The sequence below is a fragment of the Bos indicus x Bos taurus genome, chromosome 16 (assembly GCF_003369695.1).
Source record: "Bos indicus x Bos taurus breed Angus x Brahman F1 hybrid chromosome 16, Bos_hybrid_MaternalHap_v2.0, whole genome shotgun sequence".
In the NCBI taxonomy this organism is placed as follows: Eukaryota; Metazoa; Chordata; class Mammalia; order Artiodactyla; family Bovidae; genus Bos; species Bos indicus x Bos taurus.
Genome location: NC_040091.1, coordinates 4,634,781 through 4,654,012, shown reverse-complemented (window position 1 = coordinate 4,654,012; position 19,232 = coordinate 4,634,781). Strand labels below are relative to the sequence as shown.

Below are 19,232 nucleotides of genomic sequence, written 5' to 3'. Positions count from 1 at the left end.
AGGAGATAGGAGTTGCAGAACTGATTGGTAGCTTCTTTCGTTTTTATTTCTTCATATTCATTGCTACCTTCCACACACAGCTAAAAGACCAGAGACCCAAACGACGGCGTACATGTTCTCTCCTTCAAGGCTGTCCAGTCCGTTTTTTCATCAGAATAGGGATCTCCTGAGAGAGAAAACAGTTTTATTTCCCCCCGAAGATCTTTGTCACGGTGTCTCAGGGCCAGCGTCCCTGTCCTTAGACGCCTTCATCCGTGGTCCTGAGTGGAGCTGCTAGGATTATGAGCTGCTGGGAAAACACTTAAGGACGACAGTGTCTCTGAAAGACTGGAAAAGCGACTAGCAAAACTGGTCACAAAGGATTTTTACCTTGAATAATTCAGGGGAATACTTCGAGAAGAAGAAGGTAGTTACAGATAGAAATTCAAGCTTCATACAGGCGCACGGAAAAGCACACTGCCCAGTGGACTGCGTGTCTCTGTATCAACTGTATCAAGATTTTTTAAAGGGATAACAGGCCATCTCTTGTCCAAGCCTCAGCCCAAACCAGCGGCTCCTCCTCCCGGCCCTTGGCTGTGGTTAAAGGCTCTCTATTGGCTCTCAGCGAGGGAAGGAGGGCCGGAGGCGATTGGCCAAGTGAGCCGACCCCGCCCGCGCCCTCCCCGGGGAAACAGCTGGAAGCAGACGAGGGGAGGGAGGCCTGGGATTGGCTGGGAGTCGGGCTGGGTGGGGTGAGGCCGCGCGGATGAAGCCCTTACCTGTCCAGGTGAGTCAGGAAGAGGTCAGAAGACGAAAGCAGTAGGAGACTGGGCACGCTGCCTCTGTCTCCGTCTCCGTCTTCGCCCTTTGTAATACGAGGGTATTCTCTTCTTTTCCTCTCTTCAGTCACCCGCCCATTGAAGGTGAGTTAATTACTAACCAACTATTGCTTACTCTGCAGCAAGAGTCGGGGTCTTCGTGGGAAGTCAGAACTACAGAGTTGAGCCCTTTATAACTTTCCTCTCTCTTCCTCAACTCTCTGAGTCCAGTAGGGCACCAGAGTAGGTTGATAGCTGGAGACAGGAGTGCTTTTCTGGAGACTAGGGCTGAGACGCGTTTGTTTATTTTTTTATTTCTTTTTTTTTTTTTTTTTCATCTGCCTGTTTAGGTTGGATAAAGCATATTATGCAGGCAACAAGAAAAGAATACAGATTTGCTTTAGAAATTTCCAACTCTGCGCAATTGAAATTGAGTTGTGATTTTGGAAGAGAATATTTGGAGTAGGTGGAGTAGAAATGGAAAATCGCCCAGGGGAGGAAAAGTGCTTTGTTTTTCCATTGCATTTCTAACAGGAAATTTTCCCATAGCTTTATCAACTCAATGTCTATCTTTATTTAAATAAAAAGTGCGGTGTGTGTGTGTTCAGTGTGTGTGTGTGTGTGTGCACGCGCGCGTGCGATAATGGAGCTCCTTGTGGAAGGGTGTGGAAGGTGTGAGCCATGCTAGGTTGTTTGTAAGGCTATGTGAGGTTTGGTTACATTGGAAAAACTCCAAGTCAGGTTACCAGCTCATCTTTGGAAACCCACGGATAATCTGGTTGCAAAGTCAAGCCTATTTGAGTTCAACCTCATTAAATTTCTTACTTTGCCTGTTAATAGACACAAGGACTGGCAAACTGGAAGCTACTCAACTGTGCCAGGGCCCCACCCACATTAATACTTCACCAGAGCATGTCAAATCTAGTAGGAATTCCTATTAGAATGCACTGTGGCAAGGTCCAGAGAGGAGAACCAGACCAGTGCTGTGGTTTGCTTCGCGTTCTTTCAGGTGTCCCAATTGGCAGTATGTGTGGCAGTCTCCCAGCACATGGACACTGGGTGTAGAAGTCAAGTCAGAGTAATAAGTCAGCTCTCTGTCATCTAGCTTGTGGGGGTTAACACTCTCTTCCTTAACTTCATGCCTTTTCCTCCTGCTTCCAGAAAAAAGGAAGTGGGAAGATCTAGTGTCAGGATCCCAGAGCGTGGCACACAAGCCCTGAATGAATATATTGGGTTTCTTCCTGGCACCTGAACCTTTAGGCTCTAGTTCAGCCCACACCCCAGAACCAGCCCGCCAAGCTCACTGACTGAAGGCTGCCACAGATGGTGACCTTGTCAACAATAAAGATGAGCTGTGATATCAAGCAAAGCTCTTCTGCACAGGGGATGTTTCCACCCCACTCTCTCTAACTCCACTGGTGAAAGAGGCAACTATATAATTGCCTAAACTTACATGGAAACCTGCCCATGTGCTTGTGGAGAGGGATACACATACAGTGCAACTTTTAGTCTTCTTGGCCTTCTTAGGATGTTCTCCAGCCCAAGGCACATTTGACTGGTCAGCAGGAGAACTGGAGACCTGGAGATAGGAAATCTCTTTGACCACTGGGGAGAGAGATGAGTTCTTAGAGGATTTTGGGTGGTTTCATGGGAGGAGGGTGGCAAGAGGGCCTTCAGATTGTTCAGGAGGTACAGAGAAGCCAAATAGGAGTGAGGCTGAAGCCCTCTTCCCACCCCACCCCGTCCAGACACCAGAATGCCACATGCCATTTTTTTACTCTCCTCCAAGGCTTGGCTGGCTTCAGGGAGTAGTTAATATTTAATATGCCTTTGCACGGGTGACCCTGATACAGGCTGTGCACATCTCTTAATCCATTCCTTTCTCCCCTCAAGCTGCCCAAAGAGGTCAGTATTGAAAGATACCAAACTCTCACCTTGAGTGTTTTGCCTGTTGCTCCACTTATCAAGTAGAAATACCACAGATTTCAATGGCCGCCCTGAAACAACCCCCAAGTTTCAAGGTTGTAAAGTTGGTGGAAGGAAATGCAGCATCCAGGTCAGGTCAGCCTGGTGAGGGAAGGAGAGAGAGTAGGAAGAAGAGAAGGCGTCTTCACAGTTCAGACTTTGGGGATCAGAACACTGGGTGTGGAGAGGAGGTGGAAGCACATTGAGGCTCATTCGGCTTTGGTTTCAGCTTCAGGTTAATCTCTGTGGTGATTCTGTCATGCTTACTTGAGCGTCAGCGGCATTTAATGTCATTTCTTTACTCTGGAAATATGTGTTGTTGGGACAAAAAGCTGAATTTTCAAAAGAGGATGTTCCTGGGGTTTTCCGTGTTTAATCAAGGGTGGCCAATGGTCCTTTTTTAGGTACACGGCCCTCTTGCGTGTGGAAAGCCTTTGTGATACCCTCTAGAAGGGCTGGGAGCCACAGGCTGTCCCATACATGCAGTTACATAGATCGTTTCATACTTCCCATAGGAAGGGGTTAGAAAGAACCCCAGATTTCTTAGCTGTCAAATGGAGAAAATATCACATCCTGCCTAAGCTAGCAGTTTAAAAAAAAAAAAAAAAACTCAATTAGCATATCTGAAAGCACTTTATAGACTATACCCTACTGTGTTTTTTGAAGCAGTGCTGTTCATATTGTTTCTATCTCTTCCAGCTGCTTCAAGCCATCCTTGGTTCCAAAGTGAGAGTGTAATAGGCTTCCCTTGGAGGAAGGAGAGGCTAGCAAACCCCTGTAAAGTCTGATGCATGCTTGAAAGAACAAGGCAGTCATTTTTCTCTGAAAGGAAAAGGCAGCATCTGCTCATCTGTTCACAGAGAACATTCCATTAATTACAGTGAGTCACTTTTAGCAGTTACTGCCCCAATGTTACAGATAGGAAAGCTAGAGCCAATAAAACAGACCCTTGGACCTACACTGACTTCTTGGAAACAATACCTTTGTTTTAATAAAGTTTTGCATGCCCTGGGCCTACTGGGGCTGATAAATGTTACTGTAACTGAAGGTGTTTCCCAAAACTCCATTAAGGCACATATTTTCTGGGAAATAAAATATTTGGAAAAGAGCTTGCAGTAATAGTGTATAAGCCAAAAGAGAGACCTTCTAACAGTGCAACTCAGTAGACTCTAGAATGAACGACAAGTGTCTTCATCTAGCATTTTTTGAGTGCCTTCTGTGTGCCTAGGCTAATGGATGAGAGATGAGGGATGGATCCTCTTTGTTGGTCTCAACCCTACAGAATGTTAGAAATGAGTTAGTACCTTTGGAAGTCAGTGACCTAGTCAGTCATTAAGGGAGAGGCTAGCTGAGGTGACTGAACTTCACCTCGCATGACTTCTCACGTTTGTTTCATTGGGGTTTTGGATAATGGGGAACTAGTGAAGGAACTTGTGAAGGAAACCCAGGAGTTATCTTCACCCATGTTGATTCATCACTGCACTTCATCTCTGTCCCCTCTGGTCCCCTCTCTGTCTCCTAAGAGGCTCTGGGCCCTCGTGAACTATACATACCTTGCTCACAAGGGATTGACCCTCTTCCTTCTCCATTGTTCTGCCCCTCCCTGCCTGTGGCACTTGGGGACCTCCACCCCAGCAGGAGAAGAGCTCTGGGAGGCCTTGTGCTTGTCAGCTTGAGGTGCTTGGCAGGCTGACTCCCCCAGCACAGCCCAAACCTGACTTTGGCATTGGAAGCAACTGTTGGTACAGGCTGAAAAGACAACCTGCCCTAGAATCTGAACCCCAAATCTCAAGATGTCAAATCAAAGTCAGTTTTCCAGGACATTTTTCCTCTTACTGGGAGCGTAGGAAAAGACGGTAGAAAATAAGACATGGCATTGTGAGGAAAACATGGATTCAGAATCCAACAAACTATATTCTAATTCTAAACTCTTGCCCCATGTCCTTTCTTGATCTTGGAACTGTCTTTTAGTCTTAATTCTTCTAGAATTTCATTTTAACATGGGAGAGTCACCTTTGGCCTTTCCAACTGTGGTGGAGTTTTCCCCACGGACAGGCATATGAAAACCCCCAGGACTTCCTGAAGACAGATGGCACTAACCTTCCTTTGCTATTTCTGTTGGCACAATAAAATTGAAGCCGTTCTTTCCCTGTGAGTTGGAGTTGGAAGGAAGCTACCTAGGACTTTGCTCTTGTTCAAGACAGATTAGGGAACCTCACTGGGAATACGTGCAGCCTCAGAGGGGGTGATGCATGAGAGAGGAACTAGGTCTGTGTCAACCACTGGGGTGCCGTGCACACACCTCCCAGACTTGGATGATGATGGTGGCTGTGGTGGGACCCATCACGATGATGTTGATGATGTGGCTATGGTAGCAGCTGACAATTACAGGGCTGCACACTGCACAAAGTGTTTTAAATGGAGTATCTCATTATAAATTCATGACAACCCTTTGAGGTAGGTACTATTTTGCCCCTGTTCCTTTAAAAAAACAACAACAACAACAGTTTTGTTTCCCTTGCTTCAGTCTACTTTGATCCAAGTTGGATCTTGTCTTTTTCTTATTACAAAAACAGTAGTAGTTACTCATTTATTCCTAAGCATTTGCTAATTTACTACCAACTAAACTGTGCTAACTGTTCTCATTTAATCTAATTATTATTAACCCTATTTAACGAGGAAAAACAGACTCAGTAATTTGCCTCAAATCACATCACTGTAAATGTTGGAACTGGAATTGGAACCCAGATCCAGCTACTCTTCAGAACCCAAGGTTTAACCCCTGTAATACCAATGCTAGTAATGAAAATCTAGGTTAAGTTCCCTGGTTCAGAGAAAAAAAGTGACTGAGAGAAACGATGGAGCCTCCCTTCTGCTGACCTGCTTCTCCACCACCTACGTCCGTCCTCCTGCACGTGTGTGTCCAGCTTGTGTGTCCCTGGTGCAGGCTGGGGGCCAGGGTCTGGGCATGGCTGAGCATGGCCCCTTCCAGCTCTCTGCTTGCTTGGTGTCCCGGGCGCCATGCTGCTCCAGGGCCTGGGCAGAGCCTCGCTGGAGCCTGGCTCAGCTCACACATGGCTTTGATTCTTCTCTTTTCAGGCCCAGCCTGGGACATTCTTCACTTCCCTTCACTTCCCCTCCGGGAGCCCCTTTCACCACCCCTGCACCTTGCTTCAGGCGATGCCCGAGAGAGAGCTGTGGCCAGCAGGGCCTGGCTTGGAACCCGCGACCCGAGTCGGCAGCTGCGACAGTATGATGAGCACCACCTCCACCCGCTCTGGATCTGTACGTACTCTCTCTGTCTGCAGCCTGGCCCGCTCTCTGCACCCTGCCCTGCCCTGCCCTGCCCTGCCCACCACCATCCTTGCTCACTGCTCCTTGTCTTTCATCTTCCTCGTCAGGGAGTGAAGCACGCCAGGCAGTATTTTGCCTCTGAGTCACCCCCGCTTCTATACAGAATAGGGTGGGACAACCCCAGACAGTAATAAGACAAATGAGACTTTTTCCCAGTTCTCATTAGGTTGGGAGGTTTAATTCAGATGAGAGAATGGGTCAGTGATCTCAGGCCACAGTGAAAACAGAGTGTAGATCCCTGTGGATTCCTCTAGTCCTCTGCAATGAGCAGCCTCACTTCAGTCTTTCACAAAGATCAAACAGCACATAGCAGTTAAGAGCCTGGGTTCTGGAGCCAAGCAGATCTGGGTTCTCTGTATAGAAGCTCCATGATCTTGGGCAAATTACTTTATTTCTCCAAGTTTCAGTTTTAAGATGAGGATAATGTTAATCCTGAATTCATAGGGTTCTTGAGAGGAATAAATGAAACACATGTAAAGCATTTAGTACCTGCCTCCATCTAGAAAAGAAATAGCCTATCTGTAAGTAGAGATTGAGAATCTTCCAAAATCATTGTGTTTATTTGTGACATGTAATAAGTTGTAGTTTTTCTGGGCATGGATTTAAATCTCAATTACTATAAGATTGGTGTCAAAAAATAAGTCTGCCCTATGTCCAAATATAAGCATTCTTTTGTTATAGGTGCTTATCACATACATGATAACCCTTGATAATGTATACTTTATTGCTCTATATCCTATATGTAGAGATATTTCAAAGTTTAAAGATCATAATGATCTCTACTGAATGTTGAAGATGTTTAGTTGGTGAGTTTTAATACGTAAAAATGGAGTAGAAAAAGCAGCACATAATGCACAGAAGCTGAAAGTGCAGACAATCTGTATATAATTTCTTTTTGACCCTAGGTGATGGGGCGACAGAGATAGCTTCCTGTCTGTTAGGCAGAGACCAACGTGAATAGTTACATAGCACTGGACACAGAATGTGGCAGGAGTTAAAGGTTGTCAAAATGAATCACCCACAAAGGAGAAATTCAGAGCTGGAGTCTTGGCAAGACTATTTTAGGAAGAAGAGGGCAATAAAGAAGATTTTGTTCACAGAACCTCTGGAGCCAGCATCAAGGCTTCTAAGGGCTATATTTGGGACTTCCCTTGACATGTAGGCCTCCCTCAATCAACTGACAGATGACTCCTTATGGAGCCTGAGGGACTGGAAAAGTCATTCCAACAACCATTTCCCCTCCGCCTGAGATATTTTCAGGGTTTTCTCAAAATCTTTCCTGGCCATCTGAATGAGTCTGAAGAATATATAACTCTGCAGTGACTCAAACATTAGGAAGAAGGGTAGAGACACTAGGAAGGGACTCAGGCCAAATCTCCTGTATTCCCATCTGCCCTTTTTGTCCTCCCTTCAACCTTCAACTTTGGAGAACAGCTATTCAATGGATCTTCCTGGCTTTGCAGAACACGGCAGTAAGAATCTGAAATGGCCATAACCTGTTCTTCCAAACATGCCTGTGTGCTTTTTCATAATAAAAACATGTATCTCAATTTCTGCATAATATTTAACACTAAGTTGCTCTCCCCTCTCCCTATACCAGTCTGTCCACCTTCCTGCCTTAAGTTAATATTTGCTTAAGAAATGCACACTTTTTTTAATGTTAGCCAGAGCCAAATGCCATCAGGAAAGTAAATACACAAGGGGAAGAAAAATTCTGCGTGGAATGCATTTCAAAGTCAAGTATAAATTATTTAGTGAATTTATCTGTGACCAGTCATGCCACTGTTCCTATTGGCCTGGCAGCGAGTAGTTGACTCTCTTTCCTGTTTGTTCTCATACTGTCCTTGACATGCCAGATCAAGGATGCAGAAGTACTTTGAAAAGTTCAAAGCAATACCATTTTAGGTATTGCTTCAGGTGTAAGATCAAATCATTATGTTATACACAAAGTTGAAGTACTTGACATAGGTCACACAGAGGAAGTAGAACCCAGGACCTTCTAATCTGTGCCCGTAAGCGTTCCACCCAGGACTTAGCAAATGAAAAGCCCTTTGCAGTCTGCCTGCCCAGCTGTCAGAGCTGGGTGCCAGGGGGACCGCAGCCCGACAGGCTCTGCCCTCCTGGTGCTTGCGGCTTCAGGAAGCAGCTCCAACAGGTCTGCAGAGTGGCATGGTGGGCAGGTGTCCGGTTCTTCGGCATTCCTTCCCCAAGGCAGGGTGGCTCTTGGGCCCCACCAGTTTCTGGAGAGCTGCCTGTCACAGCTCCCCCGCCCTCTCCTCACTCCAGAGTGACAGCAGCTACGACTTCCTGTCCGCTGAAGAGAAGGAGTGTCTGCTCTTCCTGGAGGAAACCATTGGTTCCCTGGACACCGAGGCTGACAGCGGGCTGTCCACCGAAAAGTCTGAGCAAGCCACAACTCCCCAGGGTCCCCGAGCACTGCCCAAGACCCAGCCTGCCCCCCAGGGTAAGACAGACTGTCTAAAAAAAAAACAAAAAAAGACTACATCCTCCTGGCCGCTTTCCCTCTTGTCTGCCCTCTGCTCTAAGAGTCATGGGCAGAAGAAGGAACAAGCACTCTCCTCTCTACTTGTGGCTAGAATAAAACCTTGTCCCTGGAGGGAAGGAGGGATTGTCCAAGATAGCTTCTTGTGCCTTTGTATGAAGTATCAAAAGTCTAGGAGGGAAGGGGATTTGACCAGCTCCCACTCTCTTATGGAGACATTCTAAAGCCATATGACCACCAAGGTGGGGGAGAGAAGCAGCGAGGGGTGGGTGGTTGGCCCTGGAAAACCTGAGTCAGTCTGGGGAGCTAATCTGGGTGACCCAGAGGATGAGGCTGCAGGAGATAAGAAGAGGGAGGGGCTCCCTTAATTTCAGTGGGTGGCACCTTGAGGGCCTTGTGAGAGAGTGTGAAATGATGTTGCGGCTCAGTAGATGGAGACAAAGATGGCATGTGAGTGTGGCCATACATCCCAAGAAGACAGTCCCATTGGTATTAGGACTGCAATCACTTCTTCATACACTTGGCAAGTATTTATTGACAATATGTTAGACCCTCTGTCTGTGGTGATACAGCAGGAAGTGGGGACGTGGGACTGCCCCTGCTGCCTGGCGCTGATTTCCTGGCCCAGTGGGCCTGATGCTTGTGCTTACTCACTGGAAGGGAAGAGCTCATATCACCCTGTGGCGCAGACACAGCTGTGGCCATTACAGAGTCATCCAGGTGTTTACAGGAAGTGGAGGTGGAAGAAGGCAGATGCCTGGTGAGGCAAGAGCAAATCACTTGTTGATGCTGTTTAAGCTCAGTGCTTTCCACTGGACTCAGTTACCTAGGAGCCCCAGGACAGCGAGAGGGACTGTCCTGAATCCCAACCATCCTGTATCTGTAGAGGTTAGGAAGTACCTGAGTCAGGGACACAGAGCTGTCTGGGCTGCCCTTTGCCCAGCCACCAGGAAATCCTAACCCTTGGTTGAAATAAATCTGCTAAGATTGATCTGTTGTCTAAATAATATCCAGACAAAAGCGTTGTCCTTCAAGAACAAAGAGACAACAACAACAAGCAGACAAAAACCCATCTGTTGCGACTTGGAGATCAGAGTGTGGGAGGTGTTTTCTTTCCCCTTGACACCAGGGTTCTCACTGCCTACTCTTCTTCACCTGTCCCCCTGACTCTTACAGGACATCCAGAGGAAATAACTGGCCGAGTACCAGAGCCAAAAAGAGTGACTCCATTCAGCTCAGCTCATCCACCTGGGCCCCAAAGCCTGGGCCTCAGGTCTGGCTCCTACAGCCTCCCCAGAAATATCCACATCGGCAGAAACCAGAACCTCAGAAAAAGCACCACCCTGACTAACAGCCATAATCCAGGGGGATCCGAGGGACTTGTCTCGGGACCTGAGACAGAGCAGGTCAGCCAGAGCCGTGAGCCCAGGCAGACACTGGCCACACCCCCAGACGCTGCCCTTGAGCTGGACGGGGCACTCATTCCCCCACCGGAGGCTTTCCGGGACACTCAGCCCCAGCAGCGTGGGCAAGGCAGCCTGCCCAGAGGACCAGGGGAGCTGAGCCCCAGGCCCCAGGTCCACCCATCACTTAGCTCCCAGAGAAACAGGGAGCCTGCTCCAGAGGCCATGTCCCAAAAAGCCAGTGAGAAAGGCTCAACCGGGGAACCTGTGCCACCTCGGCCTCCTCCCTTGGTGTCCTCTCGGGATGCAGGCTCTGGAGATGCGGCCGTCCTGTCAGGGGGCCATCCAAGTGCCCGGCCGGCCCCCCTCACGGCCCCTAAGCCCCGGAAACTGCCGCCAAACATTGTCCTGAAGAGCAGCCGCAGCAGTTTCCACAGCGACCCCCAGAACCGGCTGTCCCGCCACTCGGAGGCTGCGCCCGGGGACCCCAGCCCCGCCTCGTCCTCGCTGCAGGAGCAGAGGAAAGCACGCAGGGAAGCACTGGAGAAGCTGGGGCTGCCGCAGGACCAGGAGGAGCCCAGCCCCCGCTTAAGTAGGCCCTCCGTCAGGCTCAAGGAGACTGGCGTTCAGGCCGTGTCCCCGGCCCCAGCTCAGGTCCCCGGAAGGGCCCCGGCCGCTGCACCCACGCAGGGCCCTTCTCCAGGGAAAGCACCAGCTCTGGCCCAGCCACCTTCTCCAGGCAAGGTTCTGGTTCCCGCCCAGGAATCCACTCCGGGGACAGCTCCAGCTGCCAAATCCACACCAATTCCTATCCCGAAGGGCCCGCGGGCACACAGTCCCCTGACTCAGCGGAAGCCAGACTCCGGGCTAACCCTCCAGGAGAGCGGCGTCCCTGGCCTCAGACAGATGAGCTTCAAGTCCAACACCCTGGAACGGTCAGGCATCGGGCTGAGCAGCTACCTCTCAGCCGAGAAGGCTTCCAGCCCCCAAACCAGCACCTCTCTGGAAAAAGGCTCCTTCCTGGACAGGATCTCGCCCAGCGTCTTGCGTAATTCCCGGCCGCGCCCAGCCTCCTTGGGCACCGGGAAGGACTTCGAGGGTATCCAGGTGGGCAAGCTGGCTGACCTGGAGCAGGAGGGGGGCCCCAAGCGCCTGTCTTTCCAGGGGCAGAGCCGAGATAAGCTGCCCCGGCCCCCCTGTGTCAGTGTCAGGATCTCCCCCAAGGGGGTGTCAGATGAACACAGAAGGGAGGCGCTGAAGAAGCTGGGCCTGCTGAAGGAGTAGGCCACTGGCCACCAGCCCCAGCCACACAGCCCCGCCCCGCACCCCACTGCCCGGGCTGGGGCCCAGAGCTCGACTCAGGAGCTACACGGGGTCAGCTCCTCTCCAGTGGTCTCCTCTCTCTGGGAGAGAGACTGGAGCACACATTTATATTCAGAGAAGCTGTGCCAATGAAAGTGAAGTCACTCAGTCGTGCCCGACTCTTTGCAACCCCATGGACTGCAGCCCACCAGGCTCCTCTGTCCATGGGATTCTCCAGGCAAGAGTACTGGAGTGGGTTGCCATTCCCTTCTCCAGGGGATCTTCCTGACCCAGGGATTGAACCCGGGTCTCCTGCATTGCAGAAGACGCTTTACCGTCTGAGCCACACGGGAAGCCCTCAGTGCCTGCGCAAATAATCCTGAAGAGGATTTCCACAGGAGGCTATGCGTGTGTGTGTGTGTGTGTGTGTGTGTGTGTGTATTATTCGCTGTACATATCACTGATGCTATTTATATGACACAAGGAGTCATTGCTCAGAATTCTGCTCTGGTTGAAAATTTTCTTATGTCGGGTAGAGTTCAGCCTAGAACTGAGTGAAAAGGCATGGCTGAGCCTGAGAAAAATAGTCAAATGAGACAATAGTTGTACCCGTGACATTAGGCAAATGCAGGGTCACGTGAAACGTGGGTCCCTCAGAATCCCGGCAGTGGATGGAGACTGGCTCAGCCTTTGCTGGAGTCCCCTCTCGCTTCTGGCCTTCTGGACAGGGGCCCACAGCCAAGGAGTCTGTCTGCAGCCCTCTCTCACTGTCCTTAGTCCTGAGGATCAGACACATCCTGACAATCTTGTTGGTCTGTGGAGGCGGGATGAATGTCTACACATCACACTTCCCCTGGGGAAGGTCTTGTCCTTGGGCTTGTTAAATTCAGTAATAAACTATGACGGGCCCTGACTCCGAGATCCCTGTTTTTCCTGCTCTGGATCTCCCATCTGCATAGGACTGAAGCCAGGGCTGGGTCAACAGTGAGTTAGGAACTCAAGCCTAGAGACATTGTAAATACCAAGAAACTCTTGAAAGCCTTTGTCTATGTGATTGCAAGTTATTTTTTGATTTCCTCAATTCCTATGGAAAATCAGCACATTACATTCTCTGCTAATTATTTATTTATAGACTGTCAGAGCTGGGAGGGACTGTAGAGACACTCTAATCCAATCCTGTTAGGGAAGGGAAGTGATTCATCATGGTCACTGTGCCATTAGTGACAGAGCTGACATCAGAGCTGGGGCTCCCATTCCTGCCCACACTGCAGGCCCCTCCCCTCCAGCAGGGCCCTTGTCCATCCACACAGCACCCTCAGGACCGGCAGTCACCAGCAGAAGTCTAACCTGAAAGCTCTTCAAGCTCTAAAGTGTCTTCTGAAACAGCAGAGATTAAATGTTCAGGATCATATTTAGTGTTGTGGCTTCTTATTTAATTTGGGAAAGTAGTCATCTAATGACTCATATTAATCCCAAATTCCCTGACCAAGTCATGCAACTTGCAAATACACCAGAGGGTACTGTGGGTAGGTGGAATGGGCTTACGAATACAAGCCCGGAGATTGGACATAGCTGGACATAGCCCCTGCTTCCCCTTAGGAAATAAATACTGTTCAGAGACGTGACCTGGTTGGAGTCCACGATGCCCAAATATGGGGGGCAGATAAAGGGAAGCAGGTTGAAAGTGTGCCCTGTAGGTCTGCTGAGCATTTCTGGACCATGTCCTTAGGACCCAGCACATCAAGGCTCAGTGTTTCTGAAAATGATGAGAGGGTTAAGGTAAGGACAACAAATGACTGCACCCTGCTCTGGCATGTGGGGTGTGGGTGCATGTGAGGTGTGGGTGTGACAGTTTCTGTATACACTCCACACACACACACACACACCCAAAAGCCTACCACCTTGCTCCTACCCTCGGTGAGAACCAGGCCTGTCACAGCCAACAGGGTCTCCCATGATGGGCTGAGTCACGTATTACCTCAGAACCCCCCCACCCCAGCCTCCAAGAGAGAAGGCCTTTCCTGCATGGTCCACCACAATGCATTGGGTTGAACTGCTTCTTAAGATGCAACTTGATGAAAGCTCACTTTATTTTTTATTAATTTCTGTGATAAACAGGGAAGCTTGGGGCTAGCTCTAAAGTATGACTTGGTAGGAACCTGGGGCCCTGGCACCAACACAAGGCTGACTAATATGGGTTGGTCAGGGGCTGCTGCTGCTAAGTCACTTCAGTCGTGTCCAACTCTGTGCAACCCCATAGATGGCAGCCCACCCGGCTCTCCTGTCCCTGGGATTCTCCAGGCAAGAATACTGGAGTGGGTTGCCATTTCCTTCTCCGTCCAGTTGCCAACTCAGTCAGGGGCACCTCCTGTTAAATCCCACTTCCTGGGGAGGGCAGCTTCTCTCCCAGACACAACAGAGTTACACACAGCCTACCCTCATGTCCTGTATTCTCACCCTGCCCAGTTCCCCAAATCTCCCAGTTTGAGATACTCCCACTCCCCTCCCTGTGGAGAACCATGCTTTCCCATGTCCTCGGCCTTCAAAGAGCATGTTTTGCTCTAAGGATGGTCTTTGGGATTCAAGGATTGCATAATAATTGGATGATATATAAATAATATCCAACAAATAATTGGATAATAAATCCAAAGCCAGTTGTTCTCATTTTGAAGAAGGTCAAGGGGACTCAGAGAGGACATCCACCATCCTGAATTGTATCCATCTTCTTATTCCAAATAGGATTGCTCTTCATTCAGCTTGAACTGATTGAGGAAGAGCTGGAAGTGGGGGTCAGGGTTATTCTCCATTTTTGAAGGATTTGGGGCAGAAGTTTGTAAAGGTTATTCTTTTGATTTTAAAAGCTACAGTGACAACTCTGTTTCCACATGGCCTTATTTCTCCGCTATACCCTGCCTGGTGCAGTCTTACCAAAAACAGACCATCTGCCAGATAGAGGAGCTGGCCCCTCCTCAGCCCAGCACAGTGGGCTGGCCCCTCCTCAGCCTAGCAGAGTGGGTTCTGTGCCCTCAGGTGTGTTGGCAGCTACCCCTCTGAATCACAGCTCATGTGCCACCCTGGGCATTCTTCAGGCACACACACTGTCCTACACACAGGCCAACGGATGGGCCCAGACAGCTCTCAGGTGGCCCCCTCCAGAGTGGAATGTGTGGTCTGGCAGATGCCACCCTGGGGGTGAAAAGATATGCAAAAGTCGGTGTTCATCCCATGGAAGATGGGCAAGGGAAAGACTGAGGAACAGGCCCAACTTGATGTTATGAGTTAGAGCTGACAGCAAAGATTCAAATATGTGCAAATATGTGAGATGAACCACTTCATCCTTGGTAGAATGCAAAGCTGTAGGTTCCTAAACTAGAGGAGGAGACCAGGGAGATGCTCAGGAGAAAGCATGACCACCTCAATCAGAATTTAGGGAGGCAGGTAGACACCATGCCCCCATGATCTTCATGTGAGTGATTATGGAGCATATACAGCTGGGCTCCATCCACCTCCATCACTTACCAATCAGGGTACCATGGGGATGACACTTTAATTTTTGAACATCAGAGCTCTCATCTGCAAGGTAGGAATAGTAATCCTTTCCAGATGGCTGAGATGAACAAATTATGTGAAATATCAAAGCTCAGTGCTTGACATAGTATAGATATTCAATAAGTGATAGTAATATCCCTTCTCAAAGGGAGAAAATGTACACAGGGCTGGAAGCCAAGATCTCACCCAGTCCAGCTCTGAAGAAATCAGAGAAATCTTGCTGCAAATAAAAGTCTAAAGAAACATGCAGGTTTTGGCAGACTCCCCAAGTGACAACTTTACCCACACCATGGTTCCCAGAATTTGAAAACAAAGAATCGGAGTGAATCTGGCATTTCTGTCTTGGTGAAAGCTGAACTAGTTATTTCCAGCTTCTCTATCCCCAAACGCAGCTTCCCATTTATCATCAATCTCTTGTTGCCCATGACCATATAGTTTACTTCTTTTTGCTTCCTTTGACTTCCTTTTGCTGTGGTTCAGGGAAAAAATACAAAATGCTGTTCTGTGTGTGTGTGCTGTGTGCTGTCACTCAGCTGTATCTGACTCTTGCAACCCCATAGACTATAGCCCACCAAGCTCCTCTGTCCATGGGATTCTCCAGGCAAAAGTACTGGAGTGGGATGCCATTTCCTTCTCCAGGGGATCTTCCCAACCCAGGAATTGAACCCGGGTTGCCTGTAGGCACACTCTTTACCAACTGAGCTATGAAGGAAGCCTTGTGCTATTCTATAGTTATTTGTTTGTTTTTTTAATGGAGGAAAAGAATAAACATATAAAAGAAGGAAACTCTGGCTAAAACCCAGGAAAGGGTCTTCCCTGGTGGTCCAGTGGTTCAGAATCTGCCTGCATATGCATGGGATACAGGGTCGATCCCTGGTCCGGGAAGATTCCACATGCCAAGGAACACTTAAGTCCATGGACCACAATTACTGAGCCTGCGCTCTGGAAGCCCTTGGGCTCTAGAGCCACAATTACTGAGCCTGCCTGCTACAACTACTGAAGCCCAAGTGCCTAGAGCCTGTGCTTTACAACAAGAGGAGTCACCACAATGGGAAGCCCGCACTCCCCATCGCAGAGTAGCCCTGCCTTACTGCAACTAGAGAAAGCCCAGGCACAGCAACAAAAACCCAGCATAGCCAAAAATTAATCAATTTTTGAAAATTAAGAAGAGACAGAGGTTTCAAGATTCTTGGGGCATTTTGTAAAATAAGGTAGACATCTTTCAAGGATGAATCAGGCTTTCATTAGTTGAAGAAGATATACTGGAAGACCTCTCCAAATCCCTTCTGATGTGAGGGCCTATGAATTTCAGGAGTCATCACTACCATCACCATCACTGACTTAGCATGCAAGTGAGTAAAAACAGATGATGTTCTAAATCCCAGCCATCATTCTCTCTTGCTTATTGCCTATCTGGAGCATTATCTTTATTCACCAGGTATGATGTATATAGATTTCAAAATAATCAGAAATGGATTTTTTTTTAAAGCTCAAAAGTCACCTAGTTTAAAATGGAGTACAGAGAATGACGTTTTAATAGATTGAATCTCATAGAAGCGATAACAAAGCTTGTTGCAGTTGTTATGAGCATACAATTAAATGAGAGAATACATGTAAAAAATACTTAGCACATAGCTCAGTACATAGAATCTATTAATGTTATTATCATATACACATGTAATTCAGATGCCAAAGGGTTTCCCCTTGAGGACTGGATTAATCCTAGCCTGCACCTAAATTCCTCAACCCCAGTCAAAAGCCCTTGTCCAGTTTCCGGAAGCTCCTGAAGCAGGCCTCCCACTTCCGACCCCGCTGTGTTCCCTCTACTTCTGTGATGCTGCTTCTGGGCCTCCCCACGCCTGCCTGCCTTCCCACCCCACACGCCGCCCACCCCGGAGCACCCTCACTGTCCCCAAAGCCCAGGCCTCTTACTGATTCCCAAGGAGAACCAAGGTTATGCTTTTTGTTGTTTCCTGAGTTTCTAGCTGAAGATTGAGTGTGAGATGCCAAGGGACCTAAAGTGAGGCACACCACCTACCACCACCCCAGTGGCTCCCTTTTCCCCTCTCTGTCCCTCCTGCTATGTTACAAAGCACTCAGGAAACCTTCACCTCCATCTATACTCATGGTCTGAGCATCTGCCCCAAGAGACTTCTCAAGAAATTTCTTATCCATGAATAGGGTGTTCCACTGAAATGAGCTCTGGAAACTGCAGTGTTCACTACCTCCTTACCTTCACCCCAAAAGAGGCTACAACACAAGAGTCTTGCAGCATCTATGCTTCCAGCTCACACTGACCCCACTATGTTCTTCCCAAGGGGTTCAGCAGGGCCTCCTTCGGATAGCTCCCCCTCTGCGGGTAAGGGGAGAAGTTTGGTCTCCTCTTCCCCTGACACCATTGGTTTTCAGGTGGGGGTTCTTCTGTGTGAGCCAAGGCCCCAGATAGGTCTTGTGAGCTGTGGGAATATCACCTAGTTGGAGTTAATTCAAATATGGTATCATTAACATTTTAGGGTGACTTCTATTGACTGAAAAAAATTGCACAACCCACAAGTTGACAATTACGTTTTATTTGGTGGATGAAATTGAAGACTTAAGCTCAGGATGCAGAGAGACTGCTTTGAAAAGAAAAAAGAGCAAGCAGGATACATAGTTTTTGCAACAAAGACCAGATAGCTGGAACATCAAAAGATTACCATTAGTTAAAGAAAACTAGGTATCTCAAGTTCAGGAGGTAGCACTTTCTGTGTATGAGAAGATGCAAGAAGCTGGGCTCATTGAAATAATCCCTTCACCGTGCACCTCAGTTCTCTGGGACCAGTATCCTGTGCTTTCTCACCCTGGGTTGCCTCAAGGTCCATCACTGGAGGGAGGGGTGGCTGGAGTGCCTGACCACTGGATGATGGGCATCTGTTTCCACCCTGAGTCTCCTCGGGACTCACCTGCAGGGGTGGCTGTAATGTGATGGCTTGATGACTGCAACATCCTTTGTTTACTGATATGGCAGTTGACTTTTTCTTTGAGACTTGGAAATGAGGCACAATTCTAGCCCCTAATCTTCTGCCATCCCACCTCCACCTTGAGAAGCAGGGACTGCCCCGTGCCTCTGACCTCACCTGCTGGAACACATCCTCTGGCAGGCACTCTGCTCTGAGGAGCCAGCCTCTTGCAAGAAGAAGTTGGGGTGACTTCCAAGGTTTTGTTTGTGTTTTTGTTCTTCTGCAGAAGACTGGAGTATCTATTGAGATTTTTAATTGAAAATGTATATTTGGTCTTCGAGCTTCCCTGGTAGCTCAGCTGGTAAAGAATCCACCTGCAATGCAGGAGACCCTGGTTCGATCCCTGGGTCAAGGAGACCCCCCAAGAGAAGGGAACAGCTACCCACTCCAGTATTCTTGCCTGGAGAATCCCCTGGACAGAGGAGCCTGGCAGGCTACACAGTCCATGGGGTCATAAAGAGTCAACCACGACTGAGTGACTTTCACTTTCATTTGGTCTTCATCCCCTTTTCTGTCACAAAACTTCTAAAACATTTCCTTTGATGAGAGCAATAAAGGTGTCTTTAGTTGTATTAATGAGGTGACTTTTTGGAAAGTCCCTATAGAACCTATGGATACGGCTTGGTCACCTGAGGAACCAACTTTTAGCCCCACCTCTAGCCAATGATTTAATCAGTCATGTCTGAGCAATGAAGCCTCCATAAACACCCAAAAGGATGAGTCTCAGAGAGCTTCCAGGTTGGTGAAGCAGAACACTTCCAAGTGCCACTGTGCCAGGCCCCAAACTCCATGAGGACAAAAATTCCTTTGTACAAGACCTCACCCTATGCAGCACTTTATCTGTTTGTTGATTGGTATCCCTTATTATCCTTTGTAGTATACCAGTAATCCAGTGAGTAAGCTGGTTTCCTGAGTTAGGTGAGTCATTCTAGCAAATGAATGGAACCTAAGGAAGAAGTCACAGGAACCTCTGATTTATAGCCAGGCAGTCAGAAGCACAGATGAAATTCTGGGCTTGGGATTGGCATCAGACGTGAAGGGCTAAATCTTGTGGGACTGAGCCCTCAAACTGTGGAACCTGATGCTGTCTCAGGGTGGATAGTGTCAGGATTGGGTTAAACTGTAAGACACCCCACTGGTGTCACACTGGAATTAGATACTGGATCCTGCTCCCCACACTACTGTACTCACTTCCTGACCTAAGTGTCCAGAAGATCAGGGCAGAATTCACAGCTTGAGAAATTACTCTTCAGACTTCCCCTCTGTACTTTATGCCTCAGCTTCTTCATTTCAAACTTAACATGTTTAAACACAGACCTACATGGGAGACCTCTCACCAAAGCTGACCCTTTAAATGTTC

The 19,232-nt window shown here is 48.4% G+C and overlaps 1 protein-coding gene across 3 annotated transcripts; it reads left to right on the top strand.

Annotated features, from left to right (window-relative positions):
• Positions 1–687: 687 nt before the first annotated feature.
• Positions 688–12,735, top strand: C16H1orf116 (chromosome 16 C1orf116 homolog). 3 transcript variants are annotated; one of them, XM_027564339.1, is made up of 4 exons: positions 688–902; positions 5,862–6,047; positions 8,403–8,580; positions 9,796–12,735. In XM_027564339.1, the coding sequence occupies exons 2-4, from the start codon at positions 5,943–5,945 to the stop codon at positions 11,304–11,306; spliced, it is 1,794 nt and encodes a 597-aa protein (XP_027420140.1). In that variant the 5' UTR covers positions 688–902; positions 5,862–5,942; the 3' UTR covers positions 11,307–12,735. The 3 variants fall into 3 exon arrangements, with proteins under 3 accessions (XP_027420140.1, XP_027420142.1, XP_027420143.1); XM_027564341.1 differs by lacking the exon at positions 5,862–6,047 and having other exon boundaries at positions 783–902; XM_027564342.1 differs by lacking the exons at positions 5,862–6,047; positions 8,403–8,580 and having other exon boundaries at positions 805–902.
• The last annotated feature ends 6,497 nt before the right edge of the window (positions 12,736–19,232 follow it).